Source organism: Kwoniella dendrophila, chromosome 7 (assembly GCF_036810415.1).
Source record: "Kwoniella dendrophila CBS 6074 chromosome 7, complete sequence".
Taxonomy (NCBI): Eukaryota; Fungi; Basidiomycota; class Tremellomycetes; order Tremellales; family Cryptococcaceae; genus Kwoniella; species Kwoniella dendrophila.
Window position 1 is genome coordinate 952753 of NC_089482.1, and position 14362 is coordinate 967114.

The 14362-nt window shown below is 39.8% G+C and overlaps 7 protein-coding genes across 7 annotated transcripts; 3 read left to right on the plus strand and 4 right to left on the minus strand.

The window, feature by feature from the left end:
• Nucleotides 1-116: 116 nt before the first annotated feature.
• L201_005561 (uncharacterized protein) lies at nucleotides 117-2997 on the minus strand (the record flags this gene model as incomplete). Its single annotated transcript, XM_066221291.1, has 8 exons — nucleotides 117-230; nucleotides 296-382; nucleotides 474-620; nucleotides 681-824; nucleotides 882-971; nucleotides 1037-2460; nucleotides 2523-2738; nucleotides 2790-2997. 8 exons carry the CDS (start codon nucleotides 2995-2997, stop codon nucleotides 117-119), a joined length of 2430 nt encoding a protein of 809 aa, XP_066077388.1.
• A 344-nt stretch (nucleotides 2998-3341) lies between these two features.
• Nucleotides 3342-5671, plus strand: L201_005562 (uncharacterized protein; the record flags this gene model as incomplete). Its single annotated transcript, XM_066221292.1, has 8 exons — nucleotides 3342-3593; nucleotides 3660-3810; nucleotides 3873-4289; nucleotides 4366-4496; nucleotides 4552-4905; nucleotides 4971-5181; nucleotides 5264-5535; nucleotides 5621-5671. The coding sequence occupies 8 exons, from the start codon at nucleotides 3342-3344 to the stop codon at nucleotides 5669-5671; spliced, it is 1839 nt and encodes a 612-aa protein (XP_066077389.1).
• Nucleotides 5672-6313: 642 nt separating this feature from the next.
• On the minus strand, nucleotides 6314-6946 carry L201_005563 (uncharacterized protein; the record flags this gene model as incomplete). Its single annotated transcript, XM_066221293.1, has 2 exons — nucleotides 6314-6678; nucleotides 6772-6946. 2 exons carry the CDS (start codon nucleotides 6944-6946, stop codon nucleotides 6314-6316), a joined length of 540 nt encoding a protein of 179 aa, XP_066077390.1.
• A 916-nt stretch (nucleotides 6947-7862) lies between these two features.
• Nucleotides 7863-8855, minus strand: L201_005564 (GTP-binding protein rhoA; the record flags this gene model as incomplete). The annotated part of the gene is made up of 8 exons (XM_066221294.1): nucleotides 7863-7916; nucleotides 7976-8221; nucleotides 8281-8374; nucleotides 8428-8438; nucleotides 8490-8582; nucleotides 8634-8667; nucleotides 8716-8743; nucleotides 8819-8855. 8 exons carry the CDS (start codon nucleotides 8853-8855, stop codon nucleotides 7863-7865), a joined length of 597 nt encoding a protein of 198 aa, XP_066077391.1.
• Nucleotides 8856-9329: 474 nt separating this feature from the next.
• On the plus strand, nucleotides 9330-10261 carry L201_005565 (uncharacterized protein; the record flags this gene model as incomplete). The annotated part of the gene is made up of 7 exons (XM_066221295.1): nucleotides 9330-9347; nucleotides 9393-9437; nucleotides 9557-9621; nucleotides 9696-9775; nucleotides 9936-10021; nucleotides 10077-10185; nucleotides 10236-10261. The coding sequence occupies 7 exons, from the start codon at nucleotides 9330-9332 to the stop codon at nucleotides 10259-10261; spliced, it is 429 nt and encodes a 142-aa protein (XP_066077392.1).
• Nucleotides 10262-10664: 403 nt separating this feature from the next.
• L201_005566 (uncharacterized protein) lies at nucleotides 10665-11318 on the plus strand (the record flags this gene model as incomplete). Its single annotated transcript, XM_066221296.1, has 4 exons — nucleotides 10665-10669; nucleotides 10786-10844; nucleotides 10927-11197; nucleotides 11279-11318. 4 exons carry the CDS (start codon nucleotides 10665-10667, stop codon nucleotides 11316-11318), a joined length of 375 nt encoding a protein of 124 aa, XP_066077393.1.
• Nucleotides 11319-11472: 154 nt separating this feature from the next.
• On the minus strand, nucleotides 11473-14284 carry L201_005567 (uncharacterized protein; the record flags this gene model as incomplete). Its single annotated transcript, XM_066221297.1, has 15 exons — nucleotides 11473-11493; nucleotides 11546-11608; nucleotides 11656-11758; nucleotides 11809-11971; nucleotides 12111-12127; nucleotides 12176-12705; nucleotides 12762-13129; nucleotides 13175-13360; nucleotides 13413-13486; nucleotides 13630-13722; nucleotides 13767-13895; nucleotides 13950-13969; nucleotides 14018-14094; nucleotides 14150-14192; nucleotides 14246-14284. 15 exons carry the CDS (start codon nucleotides 14282-14284, stop codon nucleotides 11473-11475), a joined length of 1926 nt encoding a protein of 641 aa, XP_066077394.1.
• Between the last annotated feature and the right edge of the window lie 78 nt (nucleotides 14285-14362).

Below are 14362 nucleotides of genomic sequence, written 5' to 3' on the forward strand. Positions count from 1 at the left end.
TGACCCTTTCGATCATTATCCTTATCTGCTGATAACAATCATTTGCGCATTGATAGAGTAATGCTTTATCCCTAGCTGAGATTGCTTGATATGTATACTCTCGTAAAGATACGAGATTATGCACTTCTGACTCCTGACTGATCCCTCCAGTCTTCAAAGAATTCGATCATATCTGGGGTTATTCTTCTTCTCACTGTCTGAGCTGAGTGTATTAAGTGAGACTTCTTGACCTAAGGATTGAAGGAAAGGATCAATACATGATCTAAAAGTATACGAGAGCATGACGATAACTTACATATGGAGCATTCAGGTCTTCATTCATAGCTGCTAATGCTGCATCTTGACAAATCGATGCCACTTCTGCTCCGGAACACCCATCAGCCTATAAAATAGTATTCTATCAGTATATGTTTTTCTAAGATCCTTTGGACCTGCAAACAAAATTAAAAAGCTTGAAGAAGGGTCATACTCACTATACGAGCTAATTCTTCAACATCAACTCCAGGTTCAACTGCCATAGTGGCTAAACGTATACGGAATATATCTTTTCTCGTAGCAAGATCAGGTACTCCAACGTATAAAATTCGATCCAATCGACCAGGCCTCATCAGCGCCGAGTCCTAGCGACAAATCTCGTCAGTTAAACGATTTGCAAATATAGAATTGCTTTGTTGGCTCACTAATACATCAGGTCGGTTGGTAGCAGCTACTACTGTTACACCAGAGAGTTCTTCGATACCGTCCATTTCGTTCAGTAGGGATGTAAGAACACCTGAGGCTGTATGATCATCTGATCTTTCTGAACCAAGTGCGTCAATCTCATCCTGATTGCAAACTCTTCATTAGCTACGACCACCTCTGATTGCATCGAACAAACTCACGAAAAAAACAATGGAGGGTGATGCTGCTCTGGCCTTTCTGAAAATCTCTCTAACTGCTCGTTCAGATTCACCAACATACTTGTTGAGAAGCTATAAACAGTATGATCATAAGCTGAAATCCTACTATATTATCGTCAAGTCGCCGATCAACTTACCTCAGGACCTTTGACAGCTATGAAATTAATTCCACTTTCAGTTGCTAAAGCTTTGGCAGTCATAGTTTTACTACAACCTGGTGGACCATATAACAAAACACCTTTTGGTGGTTGTACACCTAAACGTTTAAACGTTTCATTATGTGTTAAAGGCCACTCAACACATTCTTTTAGTTTCTGTTTAACCTCCTCTTGTCCACCAATATCTGACCATTTTACAGATGGAGTTTCAATGAATATCTCTCTCATTGCTGATGGTTTAATTGTAGGTAATATGTTCCGAACATCTTCAATCGTCAATATAGGCTTTTCTGTTTTACCTTGAGATTTTGGTTGAAGATGCCATCTTTGAATAGCTGATGAAGCAGATTCTCTAATTAATGAAGATAAATCTGCACCAACATAACCATGAGTTTTATTTGCTATTAAACTAATGTCATCTTCGTTCAGTGAATTTGGCATTTTAGATAACATTATTTCAATGATTTGACGTCTACCATTTATATCAGGTATACCAATCTCAATTTCTCTATCAAATCTACCTGGTCTTCTTAATGCTGGATCAATACTATTTGGTCTATTGGTAGCTGCAACCACAAATATTCTTTCTTCTTCTCCCTCTTCTTCTTCTTTATTATTATTGTTAATCATACCATCCATCAATGTTAATAAAGTAGCTACCACTCTTTTTTCGACTTCACCTGATTCTGAATTGTCTCTTCTAGGACATAAAGCGTCAACTTCATCTAAAACAATTATACATGGTGATCTTTTTTTGGCTTCATTAAAAACACCTCTCAATCTTTCTTCTGTCTCACCATGATATGCTGACGATAATTCAGGTCCATTTACGACCACACATGAACAGTTTGATGACGATGCTACTGCTCTCGCTAATGCTGTTTTACCTGTTCCAGGTGGTCCATGTAATAATATACCTTTTGGTGGTGTTAATCCAAATATTTTAAACAATGATGGATGTAATAAAGGTAAATCTAATAACGATTTGATTTGCTCTATCTGAGGTTGTAAACCTCCTAATAAGCCATAAGCTTCAGTCGGGGCTTGTGAAGGTGTAAATAGATTAATGTAAGATGGTATCGGTTCGTCTTCGACATTTGAACGAGATTTAGCAATTCCATTAACAGCGGTTTTGCTGGCATCCTTCTCTTTTGTAGCGGTTTTCGACCTGTGATCTTCATCTTCAAGTACAATTTGACTTTTCCAACTCATATCATAAACAACTTTTTCACCTTGATCACCATTGATAGCCAATTTCTTGAACCCATCTTCCAACTTCCCTGATCCCTTTTTAGCTTCTTCTTTTGATGACAGCTCAACTTTAGCAATCTCAAACTTTCTACAAGTCTTTTCAGCCTCTCCAACACTAATAATGATTCCATTTCGTATATAATTGATGGATACTACAAGATTAATACCGTCAAATACCTGAATATACATCAGCAACACAATGAGGTTGACTCACGTAATACCTCTTTTATCGAAGCTCTTAGCCATTCTTTTTCTCTAGGCGTCTCTTGGACTAGACCTTGCTTCTGCCTGGCTTTAAGAGTTACTTCAAATATCTCCTTGAGACTGACGGAAGACGCTTTACCGTATGAGTGAGACTCGGCATCAAAGCGATAAAGGTCAATTTGAGTACTGGATAAATTCGAAAGGTATGTTGGAGAAAGAACGATAGCTAGCCCCCAAGGTTAGCGATGACGCCGTATGATATTTAGTTATAGCTCACCATCATCATCTAAGCCTACTCTAGGCCATGCTTGTACTATGATTACGCCTGTTTCTGATTTTAATGTAATCCAATCTCCGGCTACTAGTTTGTAAGTTCGAAGAACATCTGGCGAGAGATATGCTCGACGTATCTCCCTTGTTCCTCTCGTTGCGCTTGGTCCAGCTTCATCTGATGTTGCTTTCAGCTTTGCTATGGGAGCGGCCATACTGAATCAACTATCAATGTATCCAACGCGAGCTCACTACCAGTTTCGTTTGTTGTCAACAGATGTAGAACGATGATAGCTTTCACGACTTTTTGTCTATATCTGCCCAGAAAAACATCTTAAAAGGGCCGACCACCTCCACTGGGTCAAATCAGGCACATTTTGGTATGTGATTCTGCGGTATCAGGCTCATTTCATGTTCCTCACTTAAGTTAGCATTAACCACCTTGTCTTGCGATATACTGTACATCTTGAACATTTCGTTTTGCTATACTATTCAACTAATTCGTTACATCTTAACTTCCATCTCCCTCGGCATTGCTAGCAAATCGTCAAAAGTCAACATGTCGACGCTGCTTTCTGGTTACGAATCATCCGACGATGAAAGTCCCGTCGTAGCTGGACCTTCTTCAATAGCAACTACCGGTTTAGCTCAACCAGATATAGATGAAGAAGAGGATGATGAAAAGCTAGAAGAAGAAGCAAGAAAAGATGCTTTCGGTTTATCGACAAGTAACGGACAGCAGAATGGATCTTCAAGATCAAATAAAGTAGCCAAAACAGCTGTTGAATCTGCTCCTGATGTGTTGAAAGAAGTGAGTTTTCTTGTTGAAAACTGCACATATCAAAATAGCGAAAACTCACATCTCTACGTACGTTAGGACCCTAATGGTGCAAGTCTAGCTATTATAACTAGACCAACGGATAAAGTAGTGAATGTCAACTTGACTTATGAGGATATGATGAGGCCTGTTGCTGGACCTGTAGATCCATTCAACCAACGGAAAAATAAAGGGATGAACACATTATCAGGTATGACGATTCTCAATTTTCATGTCATATTGAAAACGAACTAATCCATATTTCTTATATAGGTCATGTCGAAGAGCAATCGATGGACAATTATTCATTCGCAATGGCCCAACGTACATTTGATGTACATGGATATTCATTAAATCCATCAATAAATTCTAATGAACATAAACCAATAGTAGGATCTTTGAATAATGCATATCAAAATGGTTATTTATCAATCGAAAATATGAAACCTTCAAAATCTGAAAGAAAAGAAACTAAGAGGAAAAGAGGTGATAAAGGTGACTTGAGTGTAGTTGATGGTGAAAATTCTTATTTAGGTCCATGGGCAGAATGGAAAGGTGATAAAGATGTTGATCCTGTAATCGAAGAAGAGGCTGAAGAATGGAGAGAAGAAAAGAAGAGACGTGATGAAGCTCAACAAGTTGCAAAAGATAAGATGAAAGTTGCAAGAGATGAAAAGAGTATATTCCACGGTAAGTTCATATCAGACTCCGGGATTCCATCAGTATTATGTTTTAGTCTGCTAATTCAATTTCTTCACGTATGTAGGCAAAGAATTAACCGATTATGCTGGAAGGACATATATGCATATACCAACAGATACAGATGTCAAACTCAATCCAACGGATGGTGCACCACCGCCAAATGCCTACTTACCGGAGAGATGTATACATACATGGGTCAGCAGGATTCCCGTGTCAGATACCATATGTACAAGCTAACTTTCCTTAACAGACCGGTCATAATAAAGGAGTATCAGCTATACGGTTGTTCCCTCGAAGTGGTCATTTGTTGTTAAGTGGAAGTATGGATACTAAAGTGAAATTATGGGATGTTTACCATGAAGGAAATTGTTTAAGGACATTCCTGGGTCATGCTCAAGCTGTGAAAGATGTAGCATTCAACAACAGTGGTTCTCAATTCTTATCAGCATCATATGATAGGCATATCAAATTGTGGGATACCGAAACTGGTAAATGTATTCAAGCTTTCTCAAATGGTAAACTACCAAATGTAGTCAAATTCAATCCAGATTATGATAAACAACATGTATTCTTGGCTGGTATGCAAGACAAAAAGATTATTCAAGTAAGTCATATAGCTTTCTTTCACCTAAAAAGAGAAATGCTAAATGTGATCTTTGTTTTTTTTAGTACGATTTACGTCAAAGAGAAATTATACAAACGTATGATCAACATTTAGGTCCCGTCAATTCGATTACATTTGTGGATGAAAATCGTCGATTTGTTACTACTTCAGATGATAAAACAATCAGAGGATGGGATTACGATATTCCAGTGGTCATCAAATATATTGCTGAACCATATATGCATTCTATGCCAGCTGTAACTAAACATCCAAGTGGTAAGTTTAGCTTTCCAACCCTTCTTTTTTCAAAAGTTTTAAGCTAATTTATCATGCGTTGTTTGTTCTTTTTTGCTCTTAGACAAATACTTTGCATGTCAATCAATGGATAATCAAATATTAGTATATTCAGCCGATGGATCATTTAGACAGAATAAGAAAAAAAGATTTGCAGGACACACTGTAGCTGGTTATGCTTGTGCGATAGGATTTTCACCTGATGGTAAATATATTTCATCAGGTACTGGTACAGGTGATTTAGTATTTTGGGATTGGAAAAATGGCAAAATCCAGAAGAGATTAAAAGCTCACAAAGAAGTTGTGATTGATCATTGTTGGTTACCTAACGAACATGTAAGTCCAGAATTTTATCGATAACATCTCCCTCAACATCGAAAATCTGTACAGGTTACTTACTGATTGCTGCTATTTATTTTAGTCTAAGCTTGTGACTGCTTCTTGGGACGGTTTGATCAAGTTATGGACATAATACAGCACTATGTAACAAATATAAGTAGAAAAGGCGTATAGTGCAAATGAGGTATAGAAAAGCAATGTCATGTATCTTAATCAATATTTCTCAACCCCTCTCAGTTAATATTATGCAACGGTGATAGTTTGCACCATATAGAAAAATAGTAAATAATTTCATACGCATCAAGTCAACAGATCATCGTGTTCCAGCTATCCCACATCGATCAGACAGAACAAAAACAAAAACTACAGCACCCGGGATTCCCAAGTGGTCCCCCACCTTGGTACTAACCGAGCGATAGGTAACTTAATTGCGCCGAGCAGACGAGAGGCGATGCTTTATACCTTCTATGGCCGTAGATGGAGAAACAGGTCTTAACCATTGTTTATATAACAAACACAAAACAACAACGTAAATAAAGAGAACTGGTAGATGCGACATTCGTACAGGCATTCTCGTACGACTGCATTTAGAGTCTGTCCAATCCCCTATGGGATAGTGCCATACAGCAATGATACTTTGTTACCATTTATACACTAATCTAACAATAAGTTACGCGAATAATGATTGTAGGCTCGATGACGATTTACTTGAGGTCAAGAGTGACTCCTACTCATGGTATCTCCTTTGCCAAAAGGATAAATGTTGTTTTCCCGACTATGACCGCCCATGCCCTTTCGTAGTCGTCCTTCTAGTCGTTCTATTTATAGTAGTTATAGTTCTGATTGTAGGTTTGATCATTGGTGTAGTCGGAGCAGGTGGTGAATTATTCATGTTGCTCAACATTCCTTTAGGAAATCTGAACGTAGTTGTACGATTGATATGAATAGGTCTCATCGGTGGCGGTGGAGGAGGAGTATTAACGATAGGTGGTGCATTATTGATTTTATTGATGATCGTAGTTGGCGTTGAAACGTTGGTGTGCAATCTTGGTCTAGGTGAAGAATGTCGATGTATTATCGTGGTAGGAGGTGGAGCGGGAGCAGGTAAATATCGTTCTTTGATTATAGTTGTTGGAGGACCTACGAAATTTGACCGTCAAAAACTCATTCACTTCACAGTTGTAATTTGTTAAGCGATGAAAGGAGTGAATTGGGTAATATCTGACTACTTACCTTGTACTTGGACAATCGGCATAATTGGCTCTTGCTGCATGATTGGATATGTGGGATATGTGTATCGAACAGGATAATTCTGTACCATAGGAATGATAGGATTGGGTTCTGGGTAAATTAACGGTTGATTGATAATTGGATTAGCCACATATGTAGGTCTATATGGTGTGGCCATAATGTTTACCGCTGTATATAGTATAAGTAGCTATATTAGCTGTCATAAGTTCATTTCTCAATATGAAATCAGAGTAATGATGACCATTTCCTTACCGACGGGCATATTCATTGGAATGTTCAATTAGTATAATAGTAAAGCTTCAAGGGCTAACGGGGAAGAAGAGGGGGCAATATAGCTTGTACGTGTTCATTATATATCAGTATACCGTCCTTACGCAGCTCAGTACTATCTCGGCCGAGTACAACGGTTTTATACTCAACTCATAAATATCGTCCCTTCCTTAGTACCCCTGGATAGTATACTCGAAGGCAGTTTATCTGAACATAATGGATGAAATCAATCAAAGGAGGTTCTATCCGGGAATCGCAGTCACCGGTAAGTCATAACGAACATGTCAGTCGTGCAGAGCACCGGCAAGTATCGAATTTATGTTTTGATTAAGGAAACAGATCTGCTGGAAGTTTGATGGGGTTGTTACATTCACATGATATATCGGTGGTTATCGCTACCGACGTAGTAGCTGATATAGTAATGGGAATTTAGAGTGTGTTCGTTTACTGGTGATACTCCCAAAATATTTTGAAGAACTGTTTATTCTGTATGCGGACTGATTGATAACGCCTACTTCAGCAAATTTTGCAATCATCTGTAGAATCAATATCGTCAACAGCAGAAAATGGTGATATACCTATGGACAACACTTGTTACCATTTCCCTTTCGAAGCTGCAGTCTCCTGTGATCATATAACGCATCAATATCATCTCGAGCCTCATCAGATCACATTAACAAAAGGGTTGAAGGAAAAGGCGAAAGGGATTGTTGAAAGTAAATGTTGAAGAAAGCGATAAATATTGAAAGACGATCCAGGCTAAGTGTGAGAAAGGTATATAGAGAAAAAGTACAACTGATAACCTAAAGAACAACACAACCCTTCTTTCCTTTACCACCTCGTCCTGATTTTTTGCTCTAAATATGTATATTAGCAAAACTCTATGACAATAACGATTCATGAAGCGTTGACTCACCATTAAAGCGTGTCTTGTAGCGGTTTGGAAAACTTCTCTAACACCATCACCGGATTTAGCACTACATTCTACGTAACCTTGAGCACCGATTTTTTGAGCAACAGCTAAACCTTCAGCTCGAGTGACTGGTCGTTGATTCATTCTTGAAAGGTCGTGAACGGTCTTTGGGTCATCTCGAAGATCCTTTTTACAAGCGACAAGGATGATTGGGAGACCTTGACAGAAATGTAATACCTCGGATATCCACTATATGGAAGTTAGCAATCTGATCCGAAACTAGACTTGTCAAAAAACACTAAACTTGCCTTTTCTTGAACGTTATCGAGGGAATCAGGTGAATCAATGGCGAAACAGATTAAAATAACGTGAGAGTCCGGGTATGAAAGAGGTCGGAGACGACTATACAAAACGTTAGTGAGTTACACGTTGACCTTCTCCTGCTCTATACTCACTCGTAATCTTCCTACAGGTCAAAGCGTCAGCATTGCCACTCAGATTTATCGTCGCTACTCACTTGACCGGCAGTATCCCATAAAGCTAGTTCTACTTTTTTACCATCTACTTCTACATCTGCGACATAGTTCTCAAATACAGTTGGCACGTAAACCTATAGAGTTGTCAGATAAAGGATGTTACAGTAAACATAGAACGGACGGACCTCTGGGAACATGCCCTTGGAGAAGACGATGAGGCTATTGAAGAGTGTTAGTAATGTTTACAATAGCTTGGCTGCTACTTACAGACATGTTTTACCACAAGCACCATCACCTAAGTCACATGTATTGATACATCTTCAGTCTTGAACAGTTGATTTGCTGATATATAATGCACGACCCTACTTACCGACAATGACTAATTTCCGCCTGATCTCTCCTGACATGATATTCTTTATCTAATTTTGTGATCTACTGGCAAGTGATACTGATGGTGATGCTGCTGTTGCTGCTGCTGATGTGATGATAATGTGTAATGATAAAGTAACAAAGTACACAAATGTGAGGTATTTATGAAATCAATGATGACAACTATTAAACCCTTGTGAATGAAAGAGAGTGTGCAAAGTGAGGCTTGTGATTATCAGTAGGATATTTGGTTAAACCGTGTTACTTATAAAAATCGTAATCCTCATTAGCACGCGAGGTTGTATTCCAAATGAATTTGTTTTGTATTGATTTTGTAGTTATCTAGACAAGACGGCGTTTCAGGGTTGTGGCAGTGCAATCATCCTTTACACGTGGGATAGCCTTAACGCGTTTGATATTACGCACGGTCCCTGTTAACCGGTATCACCACTTTCTAAATTGATTTTATCTTTCATTCAACTCTCTTCCTATCGAGCCACTATAAGATAAAAATGTCACACCCAAAAGAGGTAAGTCATCATTAGATGGAGACACAAGCTGATAACTCCTCTCAGACCACCGAAGACGAATTCGCCCCAACCGAAACACAAGGCTACAAGGTGAGTTAAGTGATAATGAACTGAGCTGACAATCAGGTTGGACAAAGTAAAACCGTTGCAGAACTAGCTGCTCTTGATCAAGTACGTCGCTATCTGTTGGAACATCGCTGACCTTGTAGGAAGATGAATCCCTTCAACGATGGAAAGCTTCTTTAGGTCTTGGTGCAAATGCTGGTGCTGGAGGGTCTAAAAAAGTAAGCACGAAATTTGTCTATCCAAGCTAATACTTCAGGTTATTCTTAAAACCCTCTTCCTCAGTTCACCTACGCTTCCTAAAGATATCGTCATTGATCTCACTCAATCACCCGCCGAATTAGCCAAACTCAAGAAAGAGCCATGTAAGTAATATGTATTAAAGCACCGCTGATAAGTAGTGACTATCAAAGAGGGTGTAGAATATTCAGTTGGAATTACCTTTACGTGAGTTGCAACCAGTTTGAACCTTGCTAATTTATAGCGTTGAGAACGAGATTGTCTCCGGTCTTCGATTCCTTCAAGTGGTCAAACGAGCAGGTATGACTGTAGATAAGACTGAAGCAATGCTCGGATCTTATGGTCCACAAGAAGCCGCTTACACCAAAGTGGTAAGGAACATATAAGCAACATTCTTTAACATACGCTCTTGCTGATTCTTTACAGTTCGCTTCCGAGGAATCTCCTTCTGGTATGCTCGCAAGATCAGGTTCGTATGCTGTCCGATCGCGAGTCACCGATGACGATAAGCACGTCTGGCTTGATTTCGAGTGGGGTGGGTAGTTTTTACCTTTCCAATGGCAAAGCTAACCTCCATTCATTTAGGTTTCAAACTCGGCAAAGAGTGGTAGATGATATAGATATTCTGAAATTACTTATGACCGTCCTGAATGTTATGTCTATACCATGCAACTTGATTCAAATTCTTACACTATAGTCGGAATGCTACCAAGTATCATGCAATGCTTGTTTCCTTTATTCGTTACCTTCGGATGTATTTTGAGCCTTCCTGCGTGCACAGCAGTATACCACGTGGAGCGTCATTGTGCCAAAATTAACCTCTATTTAACCGAAGATATTACGGTGGAGGAACACGATAACATGAGGTCAAATAAAAGACATGTCTTCTGCTTCTTCTGTTTCTCAATCCAGTATTTTTGTCGACATAACGCTTGCAACCGTCCAGCGCACTCATAGGGATCCAAGTTGCAAATTAATCACTAAGATACAAGGGCAAGGCAGGCCTTCATTATCATGGCGTGAGTACAGAACGATCTGTACCCTTCAGAAACGCTTTCAGCCGCAATGAGCTCTCGAATTCCCAGGTCTACAGAAGATCCAATCCACAAACTGACATATCTCACTTCGACTTCAGGTCAACTTGGGATATTATATCGTCGATACTATTTCTAGGGATTTTTTTAGGTGTCGTCTGTGAGTAATTATCTGCTCAAGCTGATATTATCGTAGGAATTCTCACTTATAATAATGCATATCTACATTTTCCTGATTACAGTCCTGGCAATTAAATTCTCCTCAGTGCTATCGTCATCCACAACTTCAGCACAAAGCTCATTACAATCACAGGGTATCACATATCGACAAGGCAAATTAAACATCAAGACTGATCGAGCTGCACCATCTCGAGATGAATATATAGCAAATACTCAAGCGGCTTTCCAAAGAGGTGGTAAGATGTTCAAATCCCATGCAGATGCATTTTCATTTAAAAAAGGTGAAGAACAACAGATAAATGGTAGTCAAGCTAGTGGGGTTGACCTTTCAACGTGAGTTTATGCTGTATTGAAGTATGCGATGAACCAGTAAAATGGCAAACCAAGCTTACGTTCACTCTCGTCCTCCATTAGCGATAGAAAAGGTTTCCGAAGAACCAAGAAATTAGCATAGGCCATTTCAATTTGACCTATATGGACGAAACACGATCTATCTATCTATCTTTCACAATGACATGCACAATATACTCATGCACCATCATCTCACGGAATATTTACATTTTCATTGCATTTCGTTTCTATGCTATACTATGGCTGTATACAATCAATCAAAATTCGGAGCCCTCGACCTATACGGAAATTCAGCTTGAGGATAGGCAAACAAACATACGCTTGACTCACGTTGAAAGCCGCACCGTACTTCATGTAACCTTGCATGATTTCGAAGATACCAACGGGAAGATTCTATATGGCAATCAGCATCCTGCTACCTACAAATTTTCGCGACTTACCATACTCAACAAAGTATACTGTATTTTAGCATGACCGTGTATCAAACCCAGCTTAAAGAGATAATGCGCTATCATGGAGGGATAGGCCGCATCCATATACCATCTATAACATCAGCTTATATCCTCTACATGATGACTCACCTGTGATGGTACGTGGTCAACCTTATAGCAGCATTCAAGGTTCTTTGTAAATCGCCTTCGTGTGAATACATTTCCAATAACTTGATCAGAGCTTTGGCTGAGAATTTACTATCCAAACATCGTTGGAACGCATCTTTCGCTTCTTCTTTATGGTGTAATCTTGATGCTAATTCACCTAGAATCTCCCACTCCGTGCCAGTCTTGCGGTACGACATATGCTGCGTCTTGAAGTGCGATATCTCGGCTCTCCATATCGTATACACTCGAAGGTCCTGATGATTGGTTAGTACTAACAAATTTGTTTAGGCGCTCACTTACTTCGTATAGTACCCTATAATGAGGGTCAGCATATAGCCTATAACTGATCACACCTACTTACAAGAAAAGATTATCCAACCACCTCTCGCACAATCGTTTATTAGCAAACGCTGAGGGCTGATCCACCGTGCTTTCATCTTCCTCCTCTCCTTCGGCAGAAGCATCATCTGCCTTCATACCAATCGGACTGTTAGGTTCGTCATTGACTTGAGCAGTCTCAGGCTTCTCCAGAACCGTATCCATCTGTTGGCTTTCCTTCTTCTGATGATGTAATTGGGTACCGTTGGGTGTTCTTGTCGATTCAGTTGAAATTCGAATGGTAGGTATGTCAGAAGGTGTGTTAGGTGCTCCTTCGCCAGATCCCCTTATTCCAGCGGTTGAAGCGTTCTCATCCGCTGCAAACCCGTTCAGCTCGACCGAAGCGGTAGTCTTATGTAGCCTATATTCCTCCTCCATGACAAACACCTGTGATCGAGTCTTTAACAGTTCATCCCATCCAATCTTGGATACCAACAGTGTTAACAAGGAATATGCTTTGGCAAAAGTACCCCTCAAGCCTGGCGCAGGTAACCGGATCAATGCTACATCGGCCTATCGCAAGGAGAGGTGTATCAGCTAGGATAGCACTAAACTTGGAATTTACTGACCTCGTTATCCCTAGCAGATTCCTCGTCCAGTATCCCACTTTCAGCTATAAACTTCTTGATCGGCAAATGAGTCTTTAGCGGTGTTGGCATACGGTGTAAATCTCTTTCGTTGAAGGTAAACATAGGACATGAATTCAACGTTAACAAAGCTTGGTCGAATTGACCTAACTCTATATACGTCTCGGTCAATTTGGCCCATGTAACGAATTCACTGGGTGCAGAGTTGACCGCTTGTTGGGCTATCTGTTGAGCCCATTCTGGTTTGCCTTTAGACATCAAAAAGTCGCATTGGGTGTGTAGGATGGGATACGATTGAGGGTTGTTGCTTAACGCGGTATGCATTATCTTAACTGCTTTAATCTCCTCATCTAGCAGATAGTCATTAGCGATGACTTTTTCTTGGCTTCACTCACTCATTCCGATATAACTCTTCGCTAATAAAGATGCTACTTCCGGTTCATTCACCATCATCCTTTCAAACAGATTGGCAGCTCGGTCCAACCTAAAAGAATCTGCAAAATATTTGATAACCGCTGAAGTCAAGTGATTGGTGACAACCGTTGCGACTTGTATCTCAGGATCTGAACCAAGCTGCCAGCCTGTGTACATATTTATGTCAGCGTACCGTTGAATCAAAGTATTTCAACTCGCCCTTGAAGAACAAAGCTTCAGCAGCTTTCAAGAACCTTCCTTCGGCCTCAGGCGTAGTGATCGGATCCAATTTCCTGTATCCTGCCAAACGATAAGAAGCATCATCTGCATACCGTATAGCACGAAGTAAAGCCGATAAGTATGTTTCTTGCCATAACTCGGGTGTCGCGGCATGTCTAATTTTTGTTAGCTCGAATACGACCACAGGAGAACTCACTTATCCCCTCTCAAATCTACTACATAAGCATCTACACCTCCCGGTATTTTGACATCAACTCGCATATCTACCCTTGAGAAAGCATTGAAACAGCTATTCATACAGTCAGTGTCAGTTTCAAATGCAAGTCAACTCACCAATAGGTCCCATTCCTTACTCTCCAACCATTTCCTTTACCGAACCAAGCAGTATCTTCTTCAACGGAAAATTGCAAAGAATTGAGGTATGCAGCTAAAGATGCTGATGAAGAAGCTTCCACACCCGAGCTATACTCGATCTTATGAGCTTCAAGCTTCGTGCGAAGCGACTTTATAGCTCACCAATAATGATATGATCCAAGCTAATGATAAATTCAGCTTAATCACTTTTTACCTGATATTCAACTTACATCCTTTTGAGCGGTTTTCGATCCTGATGATTTGATGACATGGCATAAATCAGGTGGACCAAGTTCTCGAAAAGTAGCTATAAAGTCCAGCATCAGCTTCCATCCTGACTGAATTTACCAAAGGTGACATACCTAATGTCTCTGTTCGAGCAGTAACTGATTCTCCGATACTCGTCTACAAGTTGCTCAACATTAGCTTATGACGTCTGAAGATTGAAAACGATTTACCTCAACGAATTCCGGGATATCCTTGAAGAGCTCCGACATATTGAGCTTTCTTTATGAGAGCCTCTGATGAATTCTATATTTGGTATGAATATAACAAAGAATAAAAAGTTGAAGAAC